This window comes from Antechinus flavipes, chromosome 5 (assembly GCF_016432865.1).
Source record: "Antechinus flavipes isolate AdamAnt ecotype Samford, QLD, Australia chromosome 5, AdamAnt_v2, whole genome shotgun sequence".
In the NCBI taxonomy this organism is placed as follows: domain Eukaryota; kingdom Metazoa; phylum Chordata; class Mammalia; order Dasyuromorphia; family Dasyuridae; genus Antechinus; species Antechinus flavipes.
In genome coordinates, this window is record NC_067402.1 from 267,429,470 (window position 1) to 267,454,035 (window position 24,566).

Genomic DNA, 24,566 nt, shown 5'->3' on the forward strand with positions numbered 1-24,566 from the left:
GAAAGGCACTATTCTCATGCACGGACAGTGCCATAGAGGGCAGTGCTAGTCTCTTCTATCAAAACCCTGATTAACAAACATATTGGAGAAAATGTTAGGCTGTCAAAAGCTGGACTAGTGGTGATCTGTTAGGGAGAGGTCCAGATTTTACAGTTGAAAGGAATTTCACAGACTAGTTCAATCTTTACATTATAAAGATGAAGACCTAGAAGTGACTGGCCCAATCACACAGAATTAAGCCAAAGAATAGGATATTTAACCCAGTTTAACTCATCAGTGGTGGCAGTTTTTTTCCTCCTCTTGTCTCCCTCTCTCTATTCTCTTTTCTCTTCTTCTCTCTTTCCTGTCTAGCTCTCTTTTCTCTTTTCCCTCCATAGTATTTCATCTGGTGATATGATTTCTCAGGGATTTATTAAATTGTTTTGGAGAACAGCTAGATAGTGAAGTGGATAAAGCTCTGAAAGTCAGGAGGATCTCAGTTCAAATCTAGCTTCAGGCATTTACTAGCTGTGTGACCCTGGAAAAGTCACTCAAGTTTGCCTCAATTTCCTTAGCCAAAAAATGAGCTGGAAAAGAAAATGGCAAACCACTCCAGTATCCCAAAATGGATCATGAAGAGTCTGACAGGACTGAAACAACGCAGCAACCACTTCTGCTGAACCTCTTATCTCCTACCTCCAACTGCCTATTGGATATCACTAATTAAATGTCCCATAGACATATTAAACTCAACATGTCCAGAACTTATTATTTTCCCTTTCCCCCAAACCCTCCATAAATCTTACTGTGAAGGGTACCACCATCCTCCTAGTCCCTCAGGCTTACAACTCCATCTCTCATATCCAATCTGTTGCCAATTCCTGTTAATTTTATCTTTGAAACATCTCATATTTATCCTGTTCTTTTATCTTGATATGGCCATTACCCTTATGAAAGCCCTCAGCCCCTTATACCTGGACTATTACCATAATCTGCTAGTTGGTTAGCCTACCACAAGCCTCTTCCCACTCCAGTTCATCCTCCATTCACCTGCCAAAGTGATCTTCCTAAAACTCAGGACTTATGAGTCTCAGTCTCTCTCCCTTTCCCCTCTTCTCCTCTCCCCTCTTCCTTCTCTCCACTTCCCTTTCTCCTCTTGCATCTCCCCTCTACTCTTTTTCTTCTTCCCTCTTCCTTTTCCATTCTATCTTCTTCCCTTCTCCCTTCTCTTTTCTTCTCTCTGTCTTCCCCCCCTCTCCTTTCTCTCACATACATACACCCACCCACACATACCTTCCCTCAACTCAGTAAAAGACATCCATCACCTCCAGGATCAAATATAAAATTGTCTGTTTTAATGTTCAAAGCCCTTCATAACTTGGCTCCTTATACCTTTCCTATCGTCTTATACTTTACCCCTACTCCTACTTTTATGCTATTTTTGATCCATTAGATTATAAACTTTTTAAGAGCAGGGATTATCTTTTTCCTCTTTTTTTTTTTTTTTTCTGTATCTCCATCACTTTACACTGTGCCTGCCACATAGTAGGTACTCAATAAATATCTATTAATTGATTGACTCCTTGATACCGTTCTTCTTGTTGTCCTTCCCACAAACACAGAATGTCCAATAATGCATTTTCACCAGCCATTCCTCCTCATCTTCAGGAAACTTTTCCTGATCTCCCTTAAAACTTAAGTTCATTCCAATTTATCTTGTATATCATGTGTTTTTTACAGACTTTTTAAAAATGTTGTCTCCCACTCTGAGATACCACTCCATACCTCAGATGAGAAAAAAAGATAATGGCGAATATTGGGGGGGGATGTGGGAAAACTGGGACATTAATACATTGTTGGTGGAACTGTGAGTGTATCCAGCCATTCTGGAGAGCAATTTGGAACTATGCTTAAAGAGCTATCAAATTGTGCATACCTTTTGATCCAGTAGTGTTTCTACTGGGTTTATATCCTAAAGAGATCTCAAAGGAAGGAAAGAAACCTGGATGTACAAAAATGTTTGCAGCCCTCTTTCTAGTGGCTAGAAACTGGAAACTGAATGGATGCCCATCAATTGGAGAATGGTAGAATAAGTTATGGGATATGAATGTAATGGAATATTATTGTTCTATATGAAATGATCAGCAGGATGATTTTAGAGAGACCTGGAGAGACTTACATGAACTTTCCAATAATGAGATGATTGAGGTCAGTTCCAATGATCTTGTGATGAAGAAAGTCATCTACACCCAGAGAGTTTTGGGGAACTGAGAGTTGATCACAACATAGCACTTTCACACTTTTTGTTGTTGTTTGCTTACGTTTTGTTTTCTTATTTTTTTTCCTTTTTGATCTGATTTTTCTTGTGCAGCAAGAGAATTGTATAAATATGTATACATACATTGGATTTAATACATATTTTGACATGTTTAACATATATTGAATTACCTACTATCTAGGGAAGGGGGGTGGAGGAAAGGAGGGGAAAATTGGGAACACAAGGTTTTGCAGAGATCAATGTTGAAAAATTATCCATGCATGTGTTTTGAAAATAAAAAGCTTTAATAAAAAAAAAAGTTAAAAAAAATGAGAAAAACAAAACAAAACATTGTCTCCCTCATTAGATTATAAGCTCCTTTTAGGACAGGGATTGTCTCTTGTTAATTGTATCTGCATCACATATCATAGTGCCTGGCACATAGTAGGCGCTTAATAAACATTATTGAATGAGTGACATGAATAGACTCTTACTCTAACTTGGTGAAATTAGAAATTGGAAGGAAGAGAAATGAATCTAACAATCCCTGCTTTTCTTAACATCTTTCTAACCCCCAGAAAGATGATATAAACAAGGACTCTTCACTAGGGACTCAGATTTCCTGTTTGTTGCATTATCAAAGAAGTATTTTTCCCCCAAGAGGCAATGTGGTTTACTGGTATGATCATAGTATTAGAAATCTAAATCTGAGAGAAACCTTAAAGGTCATCTCATTTAAACTCTTCTTATTTTACAAATGAGGAAACAGAGTTGCAGAGTTCGAATGACTTGTCAAAGGCTGAACATGATAAGAAGTGATAGGGCTGGGATTTGAACTAAGCATCTGACTCTAAAGCTATCGCATCTGACCTTAGAGAATTTGTGTTTGAATCATAATTCAGTCAGTTGATAAGATCATTTGTGTGATCTTGGAGCAATCATTTCACTTGTCTGGGTCCCAGTGGGAATGGCCATTAATGGTCCAGTCCTGGGATCAGCACCTCAAGGTTTGTTGTTGGGACGGGAGTCTTCATTTGCTAGTTCTTCCTCCCTCTCTCTTTCCCTCAATCCTCTCCCTGCCCCCCATCCTTTGCTCTCATAGAAGGAGGACTTTAAATCCTAGGATCCTATATTCTCATCAAGTCTGCTCTTCACTAAGGCCTGAATCTTACTCTTCTCTTTTCTCTGAGGATTTTCTTTTTCAAATGCTGAGAGGGTCTGCTGGAATCACCAGGGCAACATCAACATTACAGGAGAAGCATGAATCTGTAGTTTATAGGTTCTGGCTGGAAGTGACTTTAACGGAAAAGTCACTTTCACAGTGAAAATGGCAAATTGTACGGGAAAAGACACAAAGTGGGGGAATTGTATGTCACCTGACATTCCATACCAATGAATATTACACGTGGGATTGAGATTGTATTTCACAAAGACCTTAATAACTCTGGCTTCACTAGGAGATGGAAGGTCTCCCAGAGATTTCCTTTCTTTGCCTTTGGAGGAAGGGGTGGTAAAAGCTAGAAAACTTCCCAAACTAAACTTGGAGTTACTGCTTCTGAATTTGGGGAGGTGCTAGAGGCTAGGGCGCTTTTTCATGGTCTATTTGAACTGTTCCTGACTCGTGATCTTTAACTGATAGAGAGCAGAAGTGTCAAATGGAGGACTCGTAAAATTCCGACTATGTGGTTCTGATCTGATTTTAATATATTGATGTATTAATTTAAAAAAAGAAATAGATAAATGTGTGGTCTTCTAAGTCAATATATAGCCCACAGGGATCCTTATGTTTGGTTTAATGGCTCCTGTTTCCATTTGAGGTTGACACAATGGTGTAGACTCTCCTAGGAAGCATAAATAGCCTTATATACTTGGAGTCAGGAATAGCTGGTTCAAATCTTATCTCGGATATTTAATTTCTAGACACACACACACACACACACATATGAGTCATAGACACAGAGAGATGGACAGAGACACAGAAACAGACAGGCGGACAGAGACACAGACACTGAGAGACAGACAGAGACACAGAAACAGACAGGTGGACAGAGACACAGACACTGAGAGACAGACAGAGACACAGAAACAGACAGGTGGACAGAGACACAGACACTGAGAGACAGACAGAGACACAGAAACAGACAGGCGGACAGAGACACAGACACTGAGAGACAGACAGACACAGAAACAGACAGGCGGACAGAGACACAGAAACAGACAGGCGGACAGAGACACAGAAACAGACAGGCGGACAGAGACACAGAAATGGACAGACAGAGAGAGACACAGACAGGTGGACATGGACAGGTGGACAGAGAGAGACAGACAGGCAGAGAGAGGCTGACACAGACACAGAGACCAACAGACATACTTTTGATATTTAATGTCTACATAGAGGCAGAGGTAGATCTAAAATCCTCAGTTTCCTCATCTGTTAAGTAAGATAATTGGATTCAATGACTTCTTAGTTCTTTTCCAGTTCTAAATCTCTGATCCAATGATCTGATTCTGCTGTTCCTCATCTAATGATGAGGTTGGTTTTAATGGACACCATACTTACAGGGCGATTGATCCTAAGCCTATTTTAGACACAGCAATTATTGAGAAATACAATGAAGCAAGAGGGCATGAGGATGGGTGAGAAGCTAATTCTGACCCACTTCTTTCCCCCTTTAGCCTCTGGGTTCTTTCTTATTAAGAGACGTTTTTCACATGCACCCTATCAGATGGCAATAAAGTCTTTCTATAATGACATATTTCTTAGACCTCTATTGATCATTCAGCATCCTTTAGCATCTTTTTTCTTCCTTCTATGCCTCTGGGTAGAAGAATATAAAGGCTCTTTAAGAAGATAGAGGTATTAGAAATGTTTCATTCTGGTGGTAGACACCATGTCTAATTCTACATGTTTAACTCTCTGGGGTGTTCGCATATTTAATTTTTAAAAGTACCCATGGTCTGAGGATCATGAGTTCATAATGATCATAAATAGACTAATCCGGGACTATTTTAAAATGATTTTTTTTTTAATTGTAAAGGTCATAAGACTTTTCTTTTACTGTTCATAGTCATGAGGCTGCCTTATCTCAACAGGAATCTCTTGTTCCTTACCTCAGACCTACAGAGATTTTTTAAAACATTTCAGTTATAATAGGATAGTGCTTCATCTCCAATCACACAGAAAGTATCTTTTAAAAGGGAAAAAAGTCTCTAATGGTTTTCTGAAAGTTTTCCTAAAGCTGAGTTTACTATAGCATATATTATGCAAATGAGCCAACCTTTTAGATTGCTTTTTTTTTTTTTTTTTGACTTGAAAAAGCAATCATGGCCCACTGGAAGGCTCTTCACTCAATGGCTTCTTCCCTTCCCCTTTTTTTATCTCTCCCCACTTTATCTTTCCCCTTTTTACTCCCCTCTCTGTCTCTTTCCCCCTTTATCTCTCTCCATTTTATTGCCCCTTTTACTCAGTTCCTAGCTCTCCTCCCCTTATCTCCTTTTCTCTTTCCCCATTTTATCTTCCCCTTTCCCTATCTTCTGCTACCTCCACAACCTCATCATCCCTCTCATCTCTCCTCCTGTTTTCTTTGACCCCGCTTTATCTCTGTTTCTTTCTCCTCCTTTCTACTCCCTCTTCTTTTTTTTTTTTGTTCCCTTTTTCTCTTATTTTCTTTCTTCTTCCCCTCTTTTTCCCTACCCTCTCGGCTTTCTTCCTTTCCCTATATATCTACCTTTTTCTTTTTGCCCCTTTTTCTTATATTTATCTTCTCTCCCACTTCCTTATTTGTCCTTTATTCTTCTCTGCCTAGTTCTCACCTTTTCTCTTTATGATTCCTCCCTTCTCTTTGTGTGTGTCTGTCTCTGCACTGTCTCTGTCTCTCTCTCCTTCTCTTCTCTTTTTCTTTTTCTTTTCTCTCTCTTCTCTTTCTCATTCTTTCTTGTTTCTTCCTCCTCTTCTCCCTTTTCCTCCCCTTTCTTCTTCCTCTTCCTTCTTCTTTCTTCTTTCTTTCACCCTCCTGTTTTCTACCCCCTCTCCCCATCTAACTTCAATAGGGAATTTATAGGCAACACTTTAAAGGCTTCAAAAAATCAATTTGGTTCGTGAATCCATTTAGTTTAGATGTTAATGAAACTTGGTGGGTTTAAAAATAATGAATATTTAATAAGACAGAAATTGAAAGACATCAACAGTGTTAGTAGCTACAAAGTACAGTGAATAGAGTTTAACTTCATCTCCCCACCTCACCCCCAGATAGAGGGGGGTCAAAGTTGATGTCAGAGTTCATTGCCTGGTGTATCAGTGGCTTGAAACCTACTTTTGGAAACCTTAGTGTAGTTAGAAACTGGATAAAGTGAGAGTTCCAATTGTATTGACTATCTACTATCTTCATCAGATCTTTCTGGCCTGAAATCTCCTAGAGATGTGTGCTATAAACTCATTTTCCTGCAGTCGAAGGCAGGAATGACTTTGGCAGTGATATTAAATACTTTTTTCAAAGCAGTACATCTATTCTAACTTTGAAAAAAATAAGCAAACAGATTTGAATATCATATTTAGTGTATTTGTATTCAGTATAGCCAAATGCCACCAACTTGTAATGTTTTCCATTTTCTTCTAAACTGCACCATCTACAAGATCACATCACCTCATCCCCATAAGTCTGGGTTTGGAGGTTGGGGCTCTAGGTTCAAATCCTGGCTTTGCTCAGTAACTGTACCTCCCTGGAAGGATTATTGAGAGTATCAAATAAATTAATCTGGGTAGTGGTTATTGTTTATTTTTGAAGAAGAACAAAATGACATCAAATGTGTTGGGATCAAAGTACAGTGAGTGTGTCCAGCTGTGACTGATCAGACCAATAGTACAGATAACATTTGGAGTGGAGATGATTCTAAATTTGGGTAGAACACTTGGTACGGGTTCTCGATTAATGGAAATAATGAATCCCCTGAAGTGAGCACATGTATTCAAATTCACACTATTTGAAGTTATAATTATGTAAAATGTGATGCTTGGTTCCTACCCAATGGAAATATGCAATTCAAATTAGAATAATACCACCTCTTCAGCTTCTTTATTCACACTAATTGGGATTTAGCTAGATAAACGGGAATATTATTATCATTATTATGATTATCTCTACCCTATGTTGTTGGATTTTATAGAGAAATGATGCCGAGGCTGGTTACTATTTTGCTATAATTCTTTGATATTGTTGTTGTTGTTATTGTTATTTTGTGACCTCTGAGATGGGATGATTTGGGATCAAGTTCCACATCTTAAATATCTATTCATATATAATGGCTGTGTGACCATAGGTGGGTCATGATATCTGAGAGCTCCAGATTCTACAAATTGCTACCCATCTGCATAGATAGTGAGTGTCCCTGTCAGGAACTCCCTATGCAGATGGAATCACATATTGGGAGCACTGAAATGAAAATATTAATAGTAGTAGATGATGGTGATTCTATGACCATATAAAGTGGTTTCTTACCTTGACATCCCCATAAAGTTCCCTTTACTCTAAATATACTCCCTGAAACCTCCCTTAATTCCATGTATATTTATTCCTTTCCTTTATCATTACAATCTAGGAAAATGGCTCATACCTTGTGGAATGGCCCTTCACTGGGTCAGGGAGTTCCCAACCTAGTAGCCTTAATACACAGCTCAGATCTTGGGAAATAAAGTAAGTGAGAGGTTTGGAGCTGCTGGCAATAGAATATGACTCAATTTCTTCCCTCCCAATTCAACACTGTGTTCTCCCCCTCTCTCTCTGCTGGCAGTCGAGTAGAACTTGGCTTTCCATCCTAGCATTGGAATCGCTAAGTGGATGGGCCCTTCTCCCACTGTTGGCAATCAATACATGCTAATATAGTAGTAAACAAATGGTTTGCTTTAGGATCTGCCTGTGTGGTGATTTTGTAGGTGAAGACTGGACTGCAATGACCATTTTCATGTTCCTTTCTGGAAAACGGGCAAGCTGCCAAGAATTGAGAGCCCTCCTGGGAGGTGATGAGTAGCATTTTGGAAGTTTGATTAACAAAACATTTAGAAATTGACTGTTGTTTTTTGGTTTTTTTGTTTTGTTTTGTTTTGAATGTCTCCGTGTATAGGAGAAAGACGCAGAACCAAATGCAGTCCAGCCAATTGAGTCCTCAACATTAATTCATTCGGATTTGACGTCTGTTTATGGTACCGTGGTCCTGAACAGGACAGTTCTCTTCTTGGGAACCGGAGATGGACAGTTACTCAAGGTTGGTACTCAGTGATTCCTTTGTCTCTTATTTAACTGACATGTTTTGTTTTGTTTTTTGTTTTTTTTTTTTTTTTTTTTGGGGGGGGTTAGTATTATTATCATTGTTTCTCCAAAAATAAATGGATTGTTTCCCCAGATTATATAGAACGAATAGTGGGAAAGAAGTTCATAAAAATCTCAATGCGCCAATTCCAATAAGTATGCAATAAGGCAGGGCCTTTTCCCCTCAGGAGTTCTAAGATATTTTCACTTCATTACTCACACAATCCCTGTGTGAGGTAAATGGGGGACTAGTCCCAACTCTTGTCACTGACTCACAATTTTCTAAGTCTTTTAACCTTTCCCTTTCATCTCTTGGATAATGGAGATGTATAATGTACCTGAATTATCTTTCCCTCATAGGAATGATAGATTATAGGGCTTTAACAGAAGAAGAATCAGGTGATCCTTCTCTTCCACCCACTCTCTCCCCATGGAGGGTGGATTTTACAACCCCTTTTCCTAAAACACACCAAAAAGCTTCTATGGATCTCAAGAGTCTCAAAAACCCTGTAAAATGTCAACTCTGATGGATTTAATTTTCTTAATGTTCAGAATGGAAACGTACAGGGGCAGACATGCTGTGGTGGACAGAGGGCTCCCTCAGAGCCTTTATTTTCACCTATTTCAACTTACGAACTCAGACAAAGTCACTTGGTCCCTCTTTGAAAGTATAAGTAACGGATGAGTAGCCCATGTGTTTGGGGGAGGCAGGGCTTACAGTGGAGCTTCCCAGAATGGTGGGACGAATGGTGATCAAAAAAAAAAGTATATTCATATACTTAATATATTTATACACATACATATACATATATATGTACATGTATGTATAATGTTCTATGACAAAAGTTTGAGAAGTTGACTGACACATAATTATGTACTCGTATTTGTTTTCATAATCAGAATTCATACAGAAATCATTGGAAACACCAAATATCTATTCCATATGAGTCACAGGGGCATAAGGAGCCAGGAATGATAGCCAGGCTTTTGCTTTCTAGCCCAGTACTCCTAAAGTCCCAGTATGAACTGTCATTTTATTCTAAACTTGTAACTTTTAGTTTAGAATTCTCCTTTGGCTATTGTCACATCCCATTGCTTCCCTGACATTAGATTCTAAGCTTGTTAAGGGCAGAGACTATGCCTTATTGCCTCTTCACTCCCCAATTTATAGAAGGTGCTTGATCGGGTATATATAATGGGTATTATGTACATATAATGGCTATAAGTATTATAGGAGTTAAGAGACAGGAATGATGTATCAGGGCGCAGTAAGGAGGTCAACAAAGGGCCCAGGGGCAGATAGAGCTATATCAGTATCCCTAGTACCTAGTACACTGTATTTTGGAATATTGAGACTTGATCTATTTTGTTGAACTGAATTTTAATATCAATTTTCAAAACTGATCTACTTCTATAGAATATAAGTTTCCTGAGGGTAGGGATTCTTTCATCTTTTTGTGCTCAGCACCTAAGTCAGTGTCTGAAAGCACTTAGGTAGTCACTTGAAGCTTGCAAATTTTATCATAGAGGACTTTTCTTTTTTGATCGTTTTTAAAATAATATTTTATTTTCCCAATACATGCAAAGATGGTTTTCAACATTTGTCTTTGCAAATCCTTGTGTTCCAAAATTTTCCTCCCTCTCCCTAAGACAGTAAGGAATCCAGCATAGGTTAAACATGTGCAATTCTTCTAAACATGTTTACGTATTCATCATGTACCAGATCAAAAGGGGAAAAATGTGAAAAAGGGAAAAAAACCAAGCAAATAACAACAAAAAGTTGAAAATACTATGCTTTGATCCATATTCAGTCTCCATATTTCTCTCTCTCGATGTGGATGGCATTTTCCATTACACTTCTGTTGGAACTGCCTTGAATCACCTCATTGAAAAGAGCCAAGTCTCTTTTGATGATGATCAAGCCAGTTGATCATCACAAAATCTTGTTTGTTGTACTCATTTCATTTAGCATCAGTTCACAGAAGTCAGGCTTTTCTGAAATGAGTCTATTCTATTACATACTTATTCCACCATTCCCCGACTTATAGGCATCCACATGATTTCCAATTCCTTGCCACTACAAAAAGAGCTGTACATTTTCGCACATTTAGGTCTTTTTTCCCATAGAGGACTCTTTATAAGTCCTGGTTGATTGATTTTAGGGAAATCATTTTACTTCTCTGAGACTTAGTTTCCTTGTATATGTGAGGGAGTTGCTGACTTAGATTAAATCTAAACTAGGAGTTTAATTTACCTCTAATACTCTTCCAACTTTAAAATTCTATGATTTTTATACTCTGCTATGTCAATCCCCTGCTCCAACCAGACTGTTGCCTGAATGAAGAAACCTTCATTTTCCTTTGTATATCTTTGCTCATAAAGGCTGAGCTACCTTCTTCCTCTCTACCTAAGTAACCTCCCAACCTGTTCAGCTTCACGGCTACCTTCTTACTCTAATCCTAGGTGATAGTTCCTACCCTGCAGTTCTACTTCTGGCTGGACTATTTATTTTAGACTCATACTACCTCGTGCTGCTACAGAAGACAAAACCAATTGTTTCCCCAGACTACCCAGAAATAACTATGGTGGAAGTAGCACTCTATTCATCTTCCTATCTCTCTCTTTTGCCTTCTTTCAAAATGAAGGACAAACGACCACAATCTCTAAGTGTCTGAGACAATCCTATGGAATTCTTAACAAATATTTATTGATTTAACTTTTGCTTGTTTTGAGGAAGACTCATAAATATGGGTAGAATTTGTGTTATATTCAGATGCAGAAGTTTTTGATTCAAATCTTATTTCCACAAACTTAATAGCTGTGTGACTTACCTTCCCTCTCTGAGTCTCCCTTCCTTCTACAAAAATGTATGGGTTTATAGATTCACAAGGATTCATAAGATCATAAATTTAGACTATAAATCATCTTTTAATCCAGTCTCCTTGTTTTGTAGATGAGGAACTAACACCCAGAGAGGTCAAGTGATTTCCCTAATGTCACACAGCTAAAATGTGGCAAAGTTGGATTCAAAACCAGAGTTTCTGACTTCATATCTAGTATATTTTCTATTATACATCTACCAGGATGACTTCTGAGGTTCTTCTTATTTTGATCTGTGACATTCTGGTCTGTGGTTAATCCCTTGGCCAAGGCCAATTTCATCACTTCCTTATATGGTTTCCAAGAGCAGCTATGACCAAATTCTTATCTGTTTCTGGTCAGCTTGCCGATGAGCCTTCCAGACTTAGCCAGGCTGGTCCTCAAACATCAGCTATACTCTTACATAGTCCATCACTGGCCCTTTCTAGTCTGGCAGGGCTATTAAAAGAATAATCTAATAATATGAAGAATCATAGTTAGGAACAAGTTTTTATTGCTGCTCAATTTAGCATGAAATCCCTTTATAATCTTTTCACACCTGCCAGAGTTGGTTTTCTGATGGCTTAGCTTTCAAAAAACCTAGGGTCACCACCATTCCATGATGAAGCATCAGAAAAAGTGTTTTTTTTTGGTTTGTTTAGCAGTATATTGTTATCATTTCTGTGGTACTAGAGTCATTCCTAAAGGGCTTTGTAAGTAATAAAGAACTGAGTTCAAATCCTGACTCTGATAGTTAACAGCTGTGTAGCTCTATGTGTTTGTTTAGACATCTATCAAATAGGGCCAATAATAGCCATGTGAAACTCACGTGGGTTCCCCTTGTACAGTGCTTTGTAGAAACACCATGTGAATTTTAATTTTTACTAATATCGTCATTGTCAGCATTATAAACTTCTCCATGACAAAGCGGTGATAATAATTTGTAGCCAACTTTGATCCATGAACTGGGCAAAGGAAATCTCTTTAAACCATCTTTAGGCTTCTGCAACAACTGCATTTTAAAATTTGAGCACTTGTGATCTAGTCTTTTGATGACATGCTCTTTAAAGTTCCAATTTCAAAGTCAGAAATCCATACCCCACTACCATTACCAAAGTTCAAATTCTGATGCCTCATGATATGGATGGGACTCTGAATATCCTGAGGCTCTCCATTTAGGTCCTGCCAGATTAAAAAGGCTTTGAAACCAGACCACATGACAGCTGGCATCCGTCCCCTGAAAGAAACAAGGCTGGTTGAGTTCAGAGAGGCTCATGACTGGATTGGACATCGATTGATAGATTTTTTCCTTTTAGCCACAACAACTCTCAATATTGTCTACAAAGTTGTAGAAGGGTTACAATCAGTATTGGTGGAGGAGATACACAAATTAATACGGTTAGGGATCCTGGAAGTATAACTGAAGAAAAAATAATGAAAATAAAGAATGTACAATATAGAAAAGTATAAAAAACTGCCAGATTTGGAGTCAGAAGTTATTGTTTAATCATGTCCTACTCGTCACGACTCCATTTGGGATTTTCTTGGCAAAAATGCTGGAGTGGTGGACCATTTCTTCCTCCAGCTCATTTTGACGGATGAGGAAACAATTAAGTGACTTGCCCAGGATCACACAACTAATAAGTGTCAGAGGTTGGATTTGAACTCAGGAAGATGAATCTTCCTGATTTCAGGCCCACCTTTTTATCCTTTGTCACTTTGCAGCCTTATGGAGTAAGAAGACCTGATTTCAGGTCCTATCTCTTCCAGTTATCAATTGTGTGATATAAAATAAGAAATTTGTAGTGGATAATAATAATAACAACTATTAGCTTTTTTATCAAGCTTTTAAGACTTTCAAAATGCTTTGGAAATATTATCTCATTTTGTTTTTATAAGAACATTGGGAAATAAGTATTATTATTATTATTATTATCACCCCTGTTTTACAGGTGAGAAGTTGAGGCTGGAGGAAAGTCACTTGCCTAGGGGTCACATGGCTAGGAAGTGTCTAAAGCAGACACTTGGGGTTTTCCTTACTCCAATTCATTCAGCTCCCGAGCTGTCTAAATGCCCTCTGAAATAAATCCTAAGGGCTTTGGAGAAACAATCCAATGAAGAACATTTTGACAGTTTCCCCAAACCTATCCACTTGTTAAAGATTGAATTTGAAGTTAACAAATGCTCCACCAGAAATACAGTAAAACATAGTAATACCCAGAGCTCTGACTCTTGGTTTTTCTGGGGAGTGAGAGAGGTGGGACTTAGGCATTCTTCTGAGTTGCTGCAAAGGGGAATTAAGGAAGCAGGTAGACTGATTTAAGTTTCTTGAAATACCTCCTCTCATTGTTCTACAAGAAATGATGATCAGATGGATTTTGGAAAAAACTGGAAAGACTTACATGAATTGATGCTGAATGAAATGAACAGAACCAGGCGAACATTATACACAGTAATAAGAAGATTGTGTTCTGATCAACTATGATCGACTTAGCTCTTTTTAATAATGCCTTGATTCAAGAAAATTCTAAGGGGCTCATGATAGAAGATGCTGAACACATCCAGAGACAAAACTGTGGAATCTGAATGCAGATCCAAACATACTATTTTCCCCATTTTTTCTATCTTGTGTTTTTTTTTTTCCCTTTCATTCTATTTCTTCTTTCAGAATATGACTAATATGGAAATATTTAATGTGATTGTACATATATATAATCTATGATTTGTATCAGATTACTTGCTGTCTTGGGGGGTTGGGAAGGGAAGGGAGGAAGGGAAAAAAATTTGGAAGTCAAAATCTTACAAAGATGAATGTTGAAATAAACATCTTTACATGTAATTGGAAAAAAATGAAATATTATTAAGTTTTTTAAGAAAGAAAGACAAAAGAAAGCCCTCTCTTCACTTCATTGAATATTATTAGAGGTTACTTTGGGTCCTATCACTGAGGATATCCCATTAGGGACATTTTATCAGGATTTAAGATGTAATCCAGTTCTGTGTCTTTTCCTGGCTTATCTGAGGCATATTTATTGCTTTTGCACACCGGAGGAGAATTGGACCATGGACACATACAGACACTGCCAGTCTCCTAGCCAAGCTCTTCTACCAAGTGGGATATGATTGACCGATTTATAGTCTCACAGCTGGGCAAAGGAGACAAAGCATGAACTGGGAGGTGTTCCAGAATGGAAAGATGAATGGAGGGGGTGGTACAAAGTTAGGAGATTGATGAAGTTATGGTTAGCACAACCCAGAGATTGGAGAATTCCAGGGATGACTGCTTAGGCTGAGCAGGAGCTCCCATTGTCCTACCTAGAGACAGAGTTTTCCTTTGAGACCATATGTCCCCATTGTTAGTCCATCCACAATCCTTTGCAGTGATGGAAATCTCTCTACAATGGGAAGTCTTCCTTTTTGGTTAGTCATCATCCCCATCCCCAAATCTCCAATTCTTGTTTTTCAGATTTCTTTTATGTGTTGAATTTCTTGTATTAGACCATAAGGTTTAGAGGACAGGGACTGTCTTTCTTATACTTGTCTTCTGAGGTTTTGTTCATTTTGTTCTATTGTTTTTCAGTTCTGTCTGACTTTTTGTGAGCCCTTTTATGATTTTGTTGGCAAAGACTGGAGTGCTTTGCCATTTCCTCCTCCAGTTCATTTTACAGACACTGAGGCAATAGTTAAGTACCTTGCCCAGTCATACAACTAGTAAGTGTCTGAGGCCAAATTGAACTCATAATGGTGACCCTAAACCCAAAACAAATAATAAATCTTTACCTTAACTTTCACTGTGCATGCATCTCTTTGGTGAAGGCTCTGCACTTTCTCAAAGAATTTTGTGAAAATATGTTTTGCATGATTTCATATCTAGAATTGATAATAATGTCAGGTGAGAATAATAGAAAATAATAAAATAATAAAATTGCTTGCCTTTTCAATGACTACGGGAGGGATTGAAGAGAGGAAAAGGATTAGGAATTCAAAATTTTAAAAAATTAATGTCAAAAATAAGTAATTAAAAAACAAAATACAGAAAGTTACAAAGGAAATGATTTATGCTAAAATATAGTTATAAAAATATTTGAAAATACAAAACCTCAACAATAAACTACCCAGATCCCAGGTTTAGAACCCCTACAGTTTAGAAGCACAGTCAGTAGGATAAACCTGCAATTCTAAACTAAGGTTCTTCCTAATGTTCTTCTCCCTTTTCCTAAGTTACTCACAAACCGTCATTTCTTTAAAAAAAAAAAAAAGTTATATCTAATAGCCTGAGGATTTTAGGGAAGCTTCTGGGTTTGGAGAAATGACTTCTCAAGGTTTGGGGTAGTAGGGCTTATGGGAAGTTTTATTTTCCCCCCAAGTCTTCTGCAATGTTTACAGATGAGGCAATTTCCAGGTTTGACCTCTAGAACCTAAAAACATTTCAGAACTGGCCAAAAATGGAGTAGGAGTGAGTTCCTCTCCCTAAAAGCTGTTCACCTTTTGGATGACCATTTAGTTGTTGGTTATGTGCTGCTGCTCCTAACACTTTGAATGAAGGTTGAGGTAGATGTCCTTTCAGTATTCTTTCTAAAATTATATATCTGTCAAGTGTTTAATTTAGTAATTCCTCCTTGTCTTTTCAAACTCCTTTTCAGGAATTCAGTCAATCAGCAAACATTTTATTAAGGATTTATTATATGACAGGCACTGTGTTAAGTACTGACGATACAAAGAAAGACAAAAAACATGGACCCTGATTTTAAGGAGCTCAGATTCTGATGGAGGTAATATATATACAAGATACGTTGAAAGAAATCTCAGAGAAAAGGCACTCTCAATAAGGGGGATCAGGAAAGCCTTCTTTTAAAAGGTGGGGTTTTAACTGAGGTAGCAAAAATGTAGGAAGAATATATTTTACTAAAACTGTTAACAAGGAGCAACTGTATAATCATGGTCAAATTACTTAAAGTTCTGAGCACAACATCCTCATCCATACCACGGGTCTATTCATACCTTCAGTGCCCACCTTTAGGATTGTTAGTTTGAAATGAGCTAATAGATGTATCCAAGGGGATTTGTAGACTTAAAGTACCAGAGGAGCATATTTTTTGTCCTCCTTCTTCCTCTCTTCTGACTGTCTCAACGTTTATTACTGCTAGAAAAAAAGAAATAATGATAGGGAAAAAGAGAAGAAAACTTGGGATTATCCACAAATTAGATAGTTGTTTTCTAAATGATCAAAAGCTGACTATAGTTGCTCATATGGGAGTCTCTGCTTCTTTGAATCAGTGATTGGAAAGCATTTTCACCCAACTTCTGTTCTCCCAACCCCAAACTCTGGCTTTCCTTTAATATAAAACATGATAGAGCATTGATAGAATTTGGTGGCCACTTACAAAGTATTAGATTTTTGAATTAGAGCTGAGATATCAGATGACTTTTTCACTTGTAAGTGGGTGGGAAAGGCTACTGTCTCCAACAATATTATCTTTAAAACCTAGTTCAGGGAAAGAAAGGAAGTTATAATGTTAAGAGTTTTCTCTTTGTTAGTTCCTGCCTTTATGATTGCTCATTTTGTGAGTGACAATTTTGCGGGCTACCACAGTTTTAGAGGTAGAAGAAACCGTAGGTGTTATGTAAACTAAGGCACTTGGGGTGGTTCCATGCATTGGGCAATGTATTAAATGTTTATAATGTTCAGGGTACTGTGCTGGGCACTAGGAACAAGATGAGGTAAAACAGTCATTGATGAAAAAAACCCCAATAATAACAACTAAGTAACAACAATAATAACAATAACAACAGTTAAGAGTGATAAAATTCTTACTATGTGCCAGGCATTGTGCTAAAAGCGTTATACTTTTTCATCTCTTTTTATCCTTATGACAACCCTGGGAAGTAGATGCCATTTTTATCCCCATTTTACAGATGAGGAAACTGAGGCAAGCAGAAGTTAAATAATTGTAATATCCAACATTTATTTTTTAATAGTATCTTATTTTTTCCCATATGTACATAAAGTAAATTTTTAGCATTCATTTTAAAAATATTTTGAGTTCCAAAATTTGCAAAATTTTGAGTTTGTACATAGAGGTTAAATGACCTGATCAGAGTCACCAGTTGCCTGAATCTGGATTTAAAATCGGTATTCTTGATTTTAAGCCTTGGTGCTCTATCCCCCAGCATCTTAAACTGTGGATCAAGACCCCATATGAAGTCTTTGTAACTGAATGTGGGAGTTGCACAATTATGTTTATTATCAGTAAATGTTTGATTTTTATGCCTTTTTTTTAGACACTGTATACCCAGGGGCTCTGAAGAAAAGGAGGGAGTAGAAAAAGTTGAAGAAGCCCTGTGGTCTATCCACTAAGCTGCCTAGCTTAAAGAGTTTACATAATGCTCTTGACTGAATATTTCCAACCTGGGGTGTGAGAAGCTTATCATAGGGGGGTACTGTCTTATCTCTATTATCTTCTTGAAATTAATAATTCTCTTTATTTAATTTCATTTGTACATTTGTATGGTAAATTCTAGAATTTATCTCTATTCATGTTGAATAAAAAGAATATGGGAAACATTTAGAAAATTAAGAGGAACCAAAAAAACAGAAAGACTGGGAATCCTTGCTATAGAGGAAGACTGGGTTAGCTAGCTCTTATCCCCCAACACCTAAGTAAGGTCTCCTAGAGCAGGGCTTCCTAAACTTTTTCCATTTGTAACCCCTTTTTGTCCGAGAAATTTTTACACAACCCTGGGTAAATAGGTACATAAAATATATATATAGATAAAACATTTACTGATAATAAATCATAATTACACAACCCTCACATTCAATTACCTGACCCCTATGGAGTCCCAACTCACAGTTTAAGAAGCTTTGTCCTAGAGTAGCTATTATGGACTAATCTTCTAAGATGGCCATTGTCATGAATTTCCCCAAAGGGAGATTAGATGAGACAGGTGAGTCCCGCACTCACACACCTGATTGTCAGACCTAGGATAAGAATTCAGGTGTTTTGGCCACCTTCTCGGGCTCTGTCGATACTGCGCCACTCCCTCTCCCCATCCTCTGTCTCCCTTTCCCTTACTGCACGTCTGGTCTGCCTCTCTCCTGGTTACTTCCTCTTTGACTTCCTTTTTGTACAGGAATGCACACTATAATTTTTCAGTTGTCAGCATCTTTACTGAGATCAGCAGAAAAGAGCCCATGCTCTTAGGAATTCCTGTTGCATGGGCTACAAGTCGGACTTTTGAACTGTGTTTAGGAGAAAACCCACCGAATTCTTCACAAACCAGTAAAACTCGTCTTGTGGGCCAGAGAGGCCTCTGAGCTGATTCTGCTGCATTCTGAAAAGTGATTCACTTTCCAGGGCTGAAAGAAGCCTTAGAGCCTTTTCTAAACAGTAAGAGCTGGTAATTGATGCTATGTTTGGAAATTTGCTCCTCTGATACAGGCCCATTAACCTTGACCTTTCTTATTAGCACAGCAGATAAAAAGTCAGGTGAGTTTGGAGAAGCGTTCTTAATGAACTCTATAATCAATCAACCTTTGATCTGAGTATTTCTGGGGTCTTAGGATTTAGAACTGGAAAGACATGTTCCATCTCCCTTCCCCATCTCCCATTAAAAATAATAATGGAAACTGAGGCTCAAGAGGCTTTTACTAGAGTTTGTTGAAGATTACTTAAACAAGTAAATAGGAAAGGTCACTGGAATTATATTCTTTAAAAGGAAAATTTGTTTTATTTTAAAGGCAGACAACCTATGTACTTGTGTGATTGTAGGGTCATAGATCATTGTAGTATAGTAGAAAGGGAACTGTCTTTATTTTTACTTATACTTGTCTTCTGAGGTTTTTGTCTTCAGAGGTCCTGGGTTCAAATCCCAACTCTGCTGCTACCTGGGTAATTTCTATGACTCATAGAACCTCACTGAGCCTCAGTTTCCCCATCTGTAAAATGAGAGTTGGATTAGATGACCTCCAAGGTCCTTTCCAGCTCCAAGTCTACAATCTCTGATCAAGAAACTTGGACCAAAATGCCAATTTAAATATATTGAAGTTATTTCTCCCTGACCATTTCCCAAAAGCCAATGTATTGATAAGTAGGGGTAGCATTGTGAATGGGAAAGAAAATTGTACTTGAAAGTTAGAGATCTGGGTTCATATTTTAGCTTTTCTGTGACCCTGAGTATGCCGCTTAATTTCTGTAGAACTGGCTTAATCCAGTTATCACTGGATTCATAAGATCATAGAGGCAAAGCTGAATATGACCATTTAGCTCATTCCTTTCATTTTACAGATGAAGAAACAGAGGAACAGAGTTAAGTGATTTATCCCAGGACCCAGGTTATGCCTGCGTGATGATTTATCAGAGAGATAGCATGGTATAGTATTAAGTATCTTCATCTGTAAAATGGGTCTATTCAAAACTACAGTATCTACTTTTTAGGGCTGTTAGGTTGAAATGAATGAATATCTTTATGTCGATAAATGTGTCCTGAAAGGGTCAGAAGAGCATACCTTCTTGTCCTTCTTCTCTTTGGTCTGATTCACTTTTATTACTGGAATTAAAAAAGAACCTCAAGAAATAAGAAAAAAGAGAAGAAAACTTGATGGGCTTTAGAATTAGGAGACCTGGCTTCTACTCATAAGATCCTAAATCTAGGGTGAGAAGTGACCATTTGTAGCTAGGTCCTGATTAGCACAGCTAAGGAATTTCCCCTGAAATGGTTTTAAGCATGATTTGAATTCTTACTGCCTATTCTATGGGACTTGAACTATTTTTATTATTCTTGTTGACTTGTTTTTCAATATCGTCATGACTCTTCATGGGGTTTTCTTGGCAAAGATACTGATTTGCCATTTTCTTCTCCAGCTCATTTTATAAATGAGGCAACTGAGGCAAACTGTTAAATGACTTGCCCAGGTTCACAAAGCTAGTGAGGCTGGATTTAAACTCGGATCCTTCTGAGTCCAGGCCTCCTGCTCTACTTACTGTGCCAATTTTATATAATTATTATAACTACAAATGGCACAAATTCAAATACATGGAACTACATTAGAGGATTGAAGTAGGACCTAGCTTCAGTTTTCAGTTTATAGACTGGGGACAGGGAGAATGGGGAAGACTGGGAAAATCAAATTTAGTCAAGATCACTCTGATGGTAAGCATTAGAGCTGAGATTTGAACCCACTTCCTCTGACTAGAGTTAATGCTGTTTATGATTTAGAACTACAAGCTTTCATTATAATTTCAATTATGGGTACAGTTATTTATATAAGTCTTTCAAGCTTCTCTTCTCCATTTACTGCCTTGATTTATCCATTCCTAAGGGAAAATTTAAAAACAATTTCAGGGAGACTTTTTTTCCTTCTGCATCAAGACAGAGTACTAAACTATTTAGCATTCAAGAGATCTGCCAAGATCTGCCTCGAATTCCGCTAATCTGCTAAAATCTGTCTTTGATTGGCTTTTATAACATTGAAGGAAAGATTGGAGAAATTGAAGAAATCGTCATTCCCAAACACAGAAATGACTTTTTGCCCCTCACCTGAAGTTTCTAGAAAACTGGTTACAGAGCCAAGAGTGGAACCTGAGATCTGGGGGTGATGGAAGTAGCTCAGGATTAAGGGAGAAAGTGAGAGATGGCAGAAATAACTTGCTGATTTATGGCATCCAGATATGGAGGTTTATAAATAACAGATTATTTAGAGAGTGCTCTGAAGACCACCTTTTCTTCCACAAAACTCCAGTTTACTCTCACTAAAGATTCCCTCCCCTCCCCCCCATTTAAATAGACTCTACATCACTCCAATTTTTACAGAACCTAGTATCTTATGATTCATCTCATTTCTCTCTTCCGCAGGTTTAAATTGATGTAAGTGATTAGAAGGGGAGGGGGAGACCTCTATAACAATCATGAGTGAAATTTACCTGAATTTTTATATTTTGTGTCTATTTTTTTGCCCACCCCTTGGAGTACCCTCATAATGTTTGAATGCAGTTATCTTGCTTCTAATGGTGGTGAATTTGTTGTTTGAGTGAGAGTCCTAAGCAGTATCTCCTAGGAAAGTGATCAAAAAGAGATGGCTAGTGAGTGAGACATAAGAAGTGAGTCTGGTGTGGTATAGCACAGCTTCCCAGACTTCTCAGCTTCTTTTTCCCAAAGATATTAATGAAGAAAGAAAGAATATTTTATTTTTGCTTATTTTCCTCATCCTGGGGACATTCCTGTGGTGATAGTTTCCTTGTTTTGATGACATGTGGCGTGGAGTCCTCACTTGGTGACGTTTAAGACTTTTACCAAAGGTGGTTTCTTTGCATGCAACAAGTCTTGTGATCATGCCAGAGGGGACTATATGGCGGTAGGAAGGGTAATATTTAAGGGGGAAAAAACTACCTCCCTCCTAGCTTGATTTTAATGCCAAGAGAACTTGGATTCTGGTCTAGATGTGGCAATAAAAGATCAAATGACTGAGAACAAAAGTTTGATCTTCTGAGCATATAGATTTCATTGTTGTTGTTCATCCTTCATTCTCAAAGGGGACCAATGACATCATGAAGGTGATGTCTTGACTTGCAGGTGAATTGCATTTAATCGAGACAGAGCTATATAAAGTCATTTGCCTCATTCTCTTCTCCAGACTCATTGAAGTCCAGTATCAAGACAGAATCAAGATGACTGACAGTGACCCAGGATGTGTAATGGGTTATCTTGGCTTTTTAAAATTAAAGTCTTTTTTAGGTCTCATTTTGTCTGAGGCAAGATCCATTCAGTTTATTAAGCAATGCATGCCAGTTGACTAACAAAAGCTTAGGCTTCAGTCCCTAAATACAAGGAGAGAAAGACTTTTATACATAAAAATAATTAATCAAATAAGGCCAATTAATTAAAAGGGAAAAATAGAGCATTAGACAATCTGATTACTAATTGAAAGAAAGATTAGGGACTTTCTAAATTGAGAAAGGGAGAGTGAACAGTGTAATTCCCTGAATTTCTTCTCCTGTGTCTAAACAATCAAAGCAATGTGGAAACAACTGATCACTGTGGAGCCAGTTTTCAGATAAGACATGTTAGTTGAGGTTTACAGATATGAGAAAAGTTCTTGCATCAATCATTGCGTCTAGTTAGCACATTTTTGGGTGCTATTTATGGTTAGCACAACCCAAATCCTTCCTTAGGACACTCGAAGTGGCAAGCAAATGCAGTCCAGCTTTCTAGCCATGCAGAATTGGGTTTAAACAGTGTGCTAAAGTTTTCTCCCAATTCCCCTAAATGAATAAAGTTTTCTCACAAGACAGAAATTGAAGTAGACTCATAATAGAATAGAAACTAAGCTCAAGAATTAAGTCACAGGATAGAGTCAGATATGGTTCACTCAGTTCTCACAACTTAGCCCTTGCTGTTCTAATCCCTCAGTTCCTATAGTTCTATTCATTAATAGATTATAAGATGATTTGTAGTGAATTGGAGTCTTAGTAATTATCAGGTCCAATCTGCTCATTTTACAGATGAGGAAACTGAGTCTCAGTGATATTTAGTGACTTGCCTACCATCCAGCAGCTAGTAAGTATCTAGGGTAAGATTTGACGCTGTATCATCCTGAGTTCAAGTGCAACATTCTTTATATTATACTATGCTCTCTCTTCAACAAATCTTGTAATCCATCTGGGACTCATTTCCCTTAGATGTAGAGTTGAAAGAAACATAGGACCCTAGCTCTAGAGGAGGGATTCTTAATCTTTTTTGTATATGTCCTAGGGTCCTTTGGCAATCTCAGAATAATTTTTATTTAACTGCTTATTATACCTGAAGGAAGTGCTAAGTTAGCCATTATTGAAAATAATGTGGAATAATGTAATTCCCCCTCATTCAAGTTCATGGACCCCCTGAAATCTACCCAAGGTTCTCTAGATGTACTAATAAGAAAAGTTAAGGTTAATGACTGTATACCAAGGAGCAAATTTTCAAAAAATATCAATTAATAGCTCTTATCATTTAGATTTCTTTGCCCAGATTAAGAACCCCTGATTAGAAACAAAAGGAATTTTAGAGGGCATATTTTACAGTTGAGGAAACTGAGGCCTAGAATAGTAACATGATTCTCCCCAGATCACTTCATCTCTCTGGGACACAATTTCTTCCCTTTAAACCAAAGGGATGGTTTAAATGGGCCTCTGAGGCCCCTATAATTCTAAACTTGAGTCCAACTTGACTTCTGTGATCAAGAAAAGCTTGGGGTCAATATTCTGTATACAGAAGAGTTTGGCCTGGTTTAGTTAATTTTTTAAAAAATTTATTTATTTATAATACACATTGCTTTATGAATCATGTTGGGAGAGAAAAATCAGAACAAAGGGGAAAAACATGGAAGAGGAAAACAAAAAGCAAAAAAAAGAAGTGAATATAGCCTGTGTTGATTTACATTCAATCTCCATAGTTCCTTTTCTGGATGCAGATGGCATTTTCTGTCCAAAGTCTATTGCAATTGCTTTGGATCACTGCACCACTGAGAAGAACCCAGTCTTTCATAATTGATCATCACACATTCTTGCTTTTATTGTGTACAATGTGCCCCTGGTTCTGCTTGTTTCACTCAGCATCAGTTCATGTAAATCTTTCCAACTTGGTGCAGTTAAGAGCAAACCTTGAGGTTCTGTCCGGGAGGAAGTGGAGTGCCTCAGAATCAAACCCAAGACCCTGCCCACAGAAGCATGTGTGTCAGCTGAGGCTGTTTGCTGTGGTTCAGAATTCAGACTTATCTGCTGCTGTTAATCTCCCTTTTCTGCTGCCATGAACTACATTCATTTCAGAGGTCCCACCTGCCTAATCCACCTCCAGAAGGAATTTTCTCTGACATTGTTTGCCTTCACTTTGAACTTGACAAATAAAGAGAGTGGGGAGTTCTTTTGTGGAAAGATTCAAACTCTCTAAGTCTTTCTTGGGGAGAGGGAGGGAAGTCAGCAGGACTTGATGTGGATTGTGAACAGAATTACAGTATTGAAAGAGAAACATTTCCTTCTGATGTGATTTGAGGTCTTTCTAAATCCACTATTTTGGTTGGCTGAGTTATCCATTTATTGGCTTCCTGTTTGCTTCTCCCCGGTGGAGTATAAGCTGCTTGAGAACAAGGAATGTTTTATTTTTGTCTCTGTGTCTCCAGTGCATAGCACATTTCA

The 24,566-nt window shown here is 37.8% G+C and overlaps 1 protein-coding gene across 1 annotated transcript in view; it reads left to right on the forward strand.

Annotated features, from left to right (window-relative positions):
• Positions 1-24,566, forward strand: part of PLXNC1 (plexin C1) — a 233,316-nt gene that overhangs the window by 14,926 nt on the left and 193,824 nt on the right. Inside the window, 1 exon segment of the mRNA XM_052000493.1 lies at positions 8,354-8,494. Within this exon segment, the coding sequence (XP_051856453.1) occupies positions 8,354-8,494 (141 nt within the window).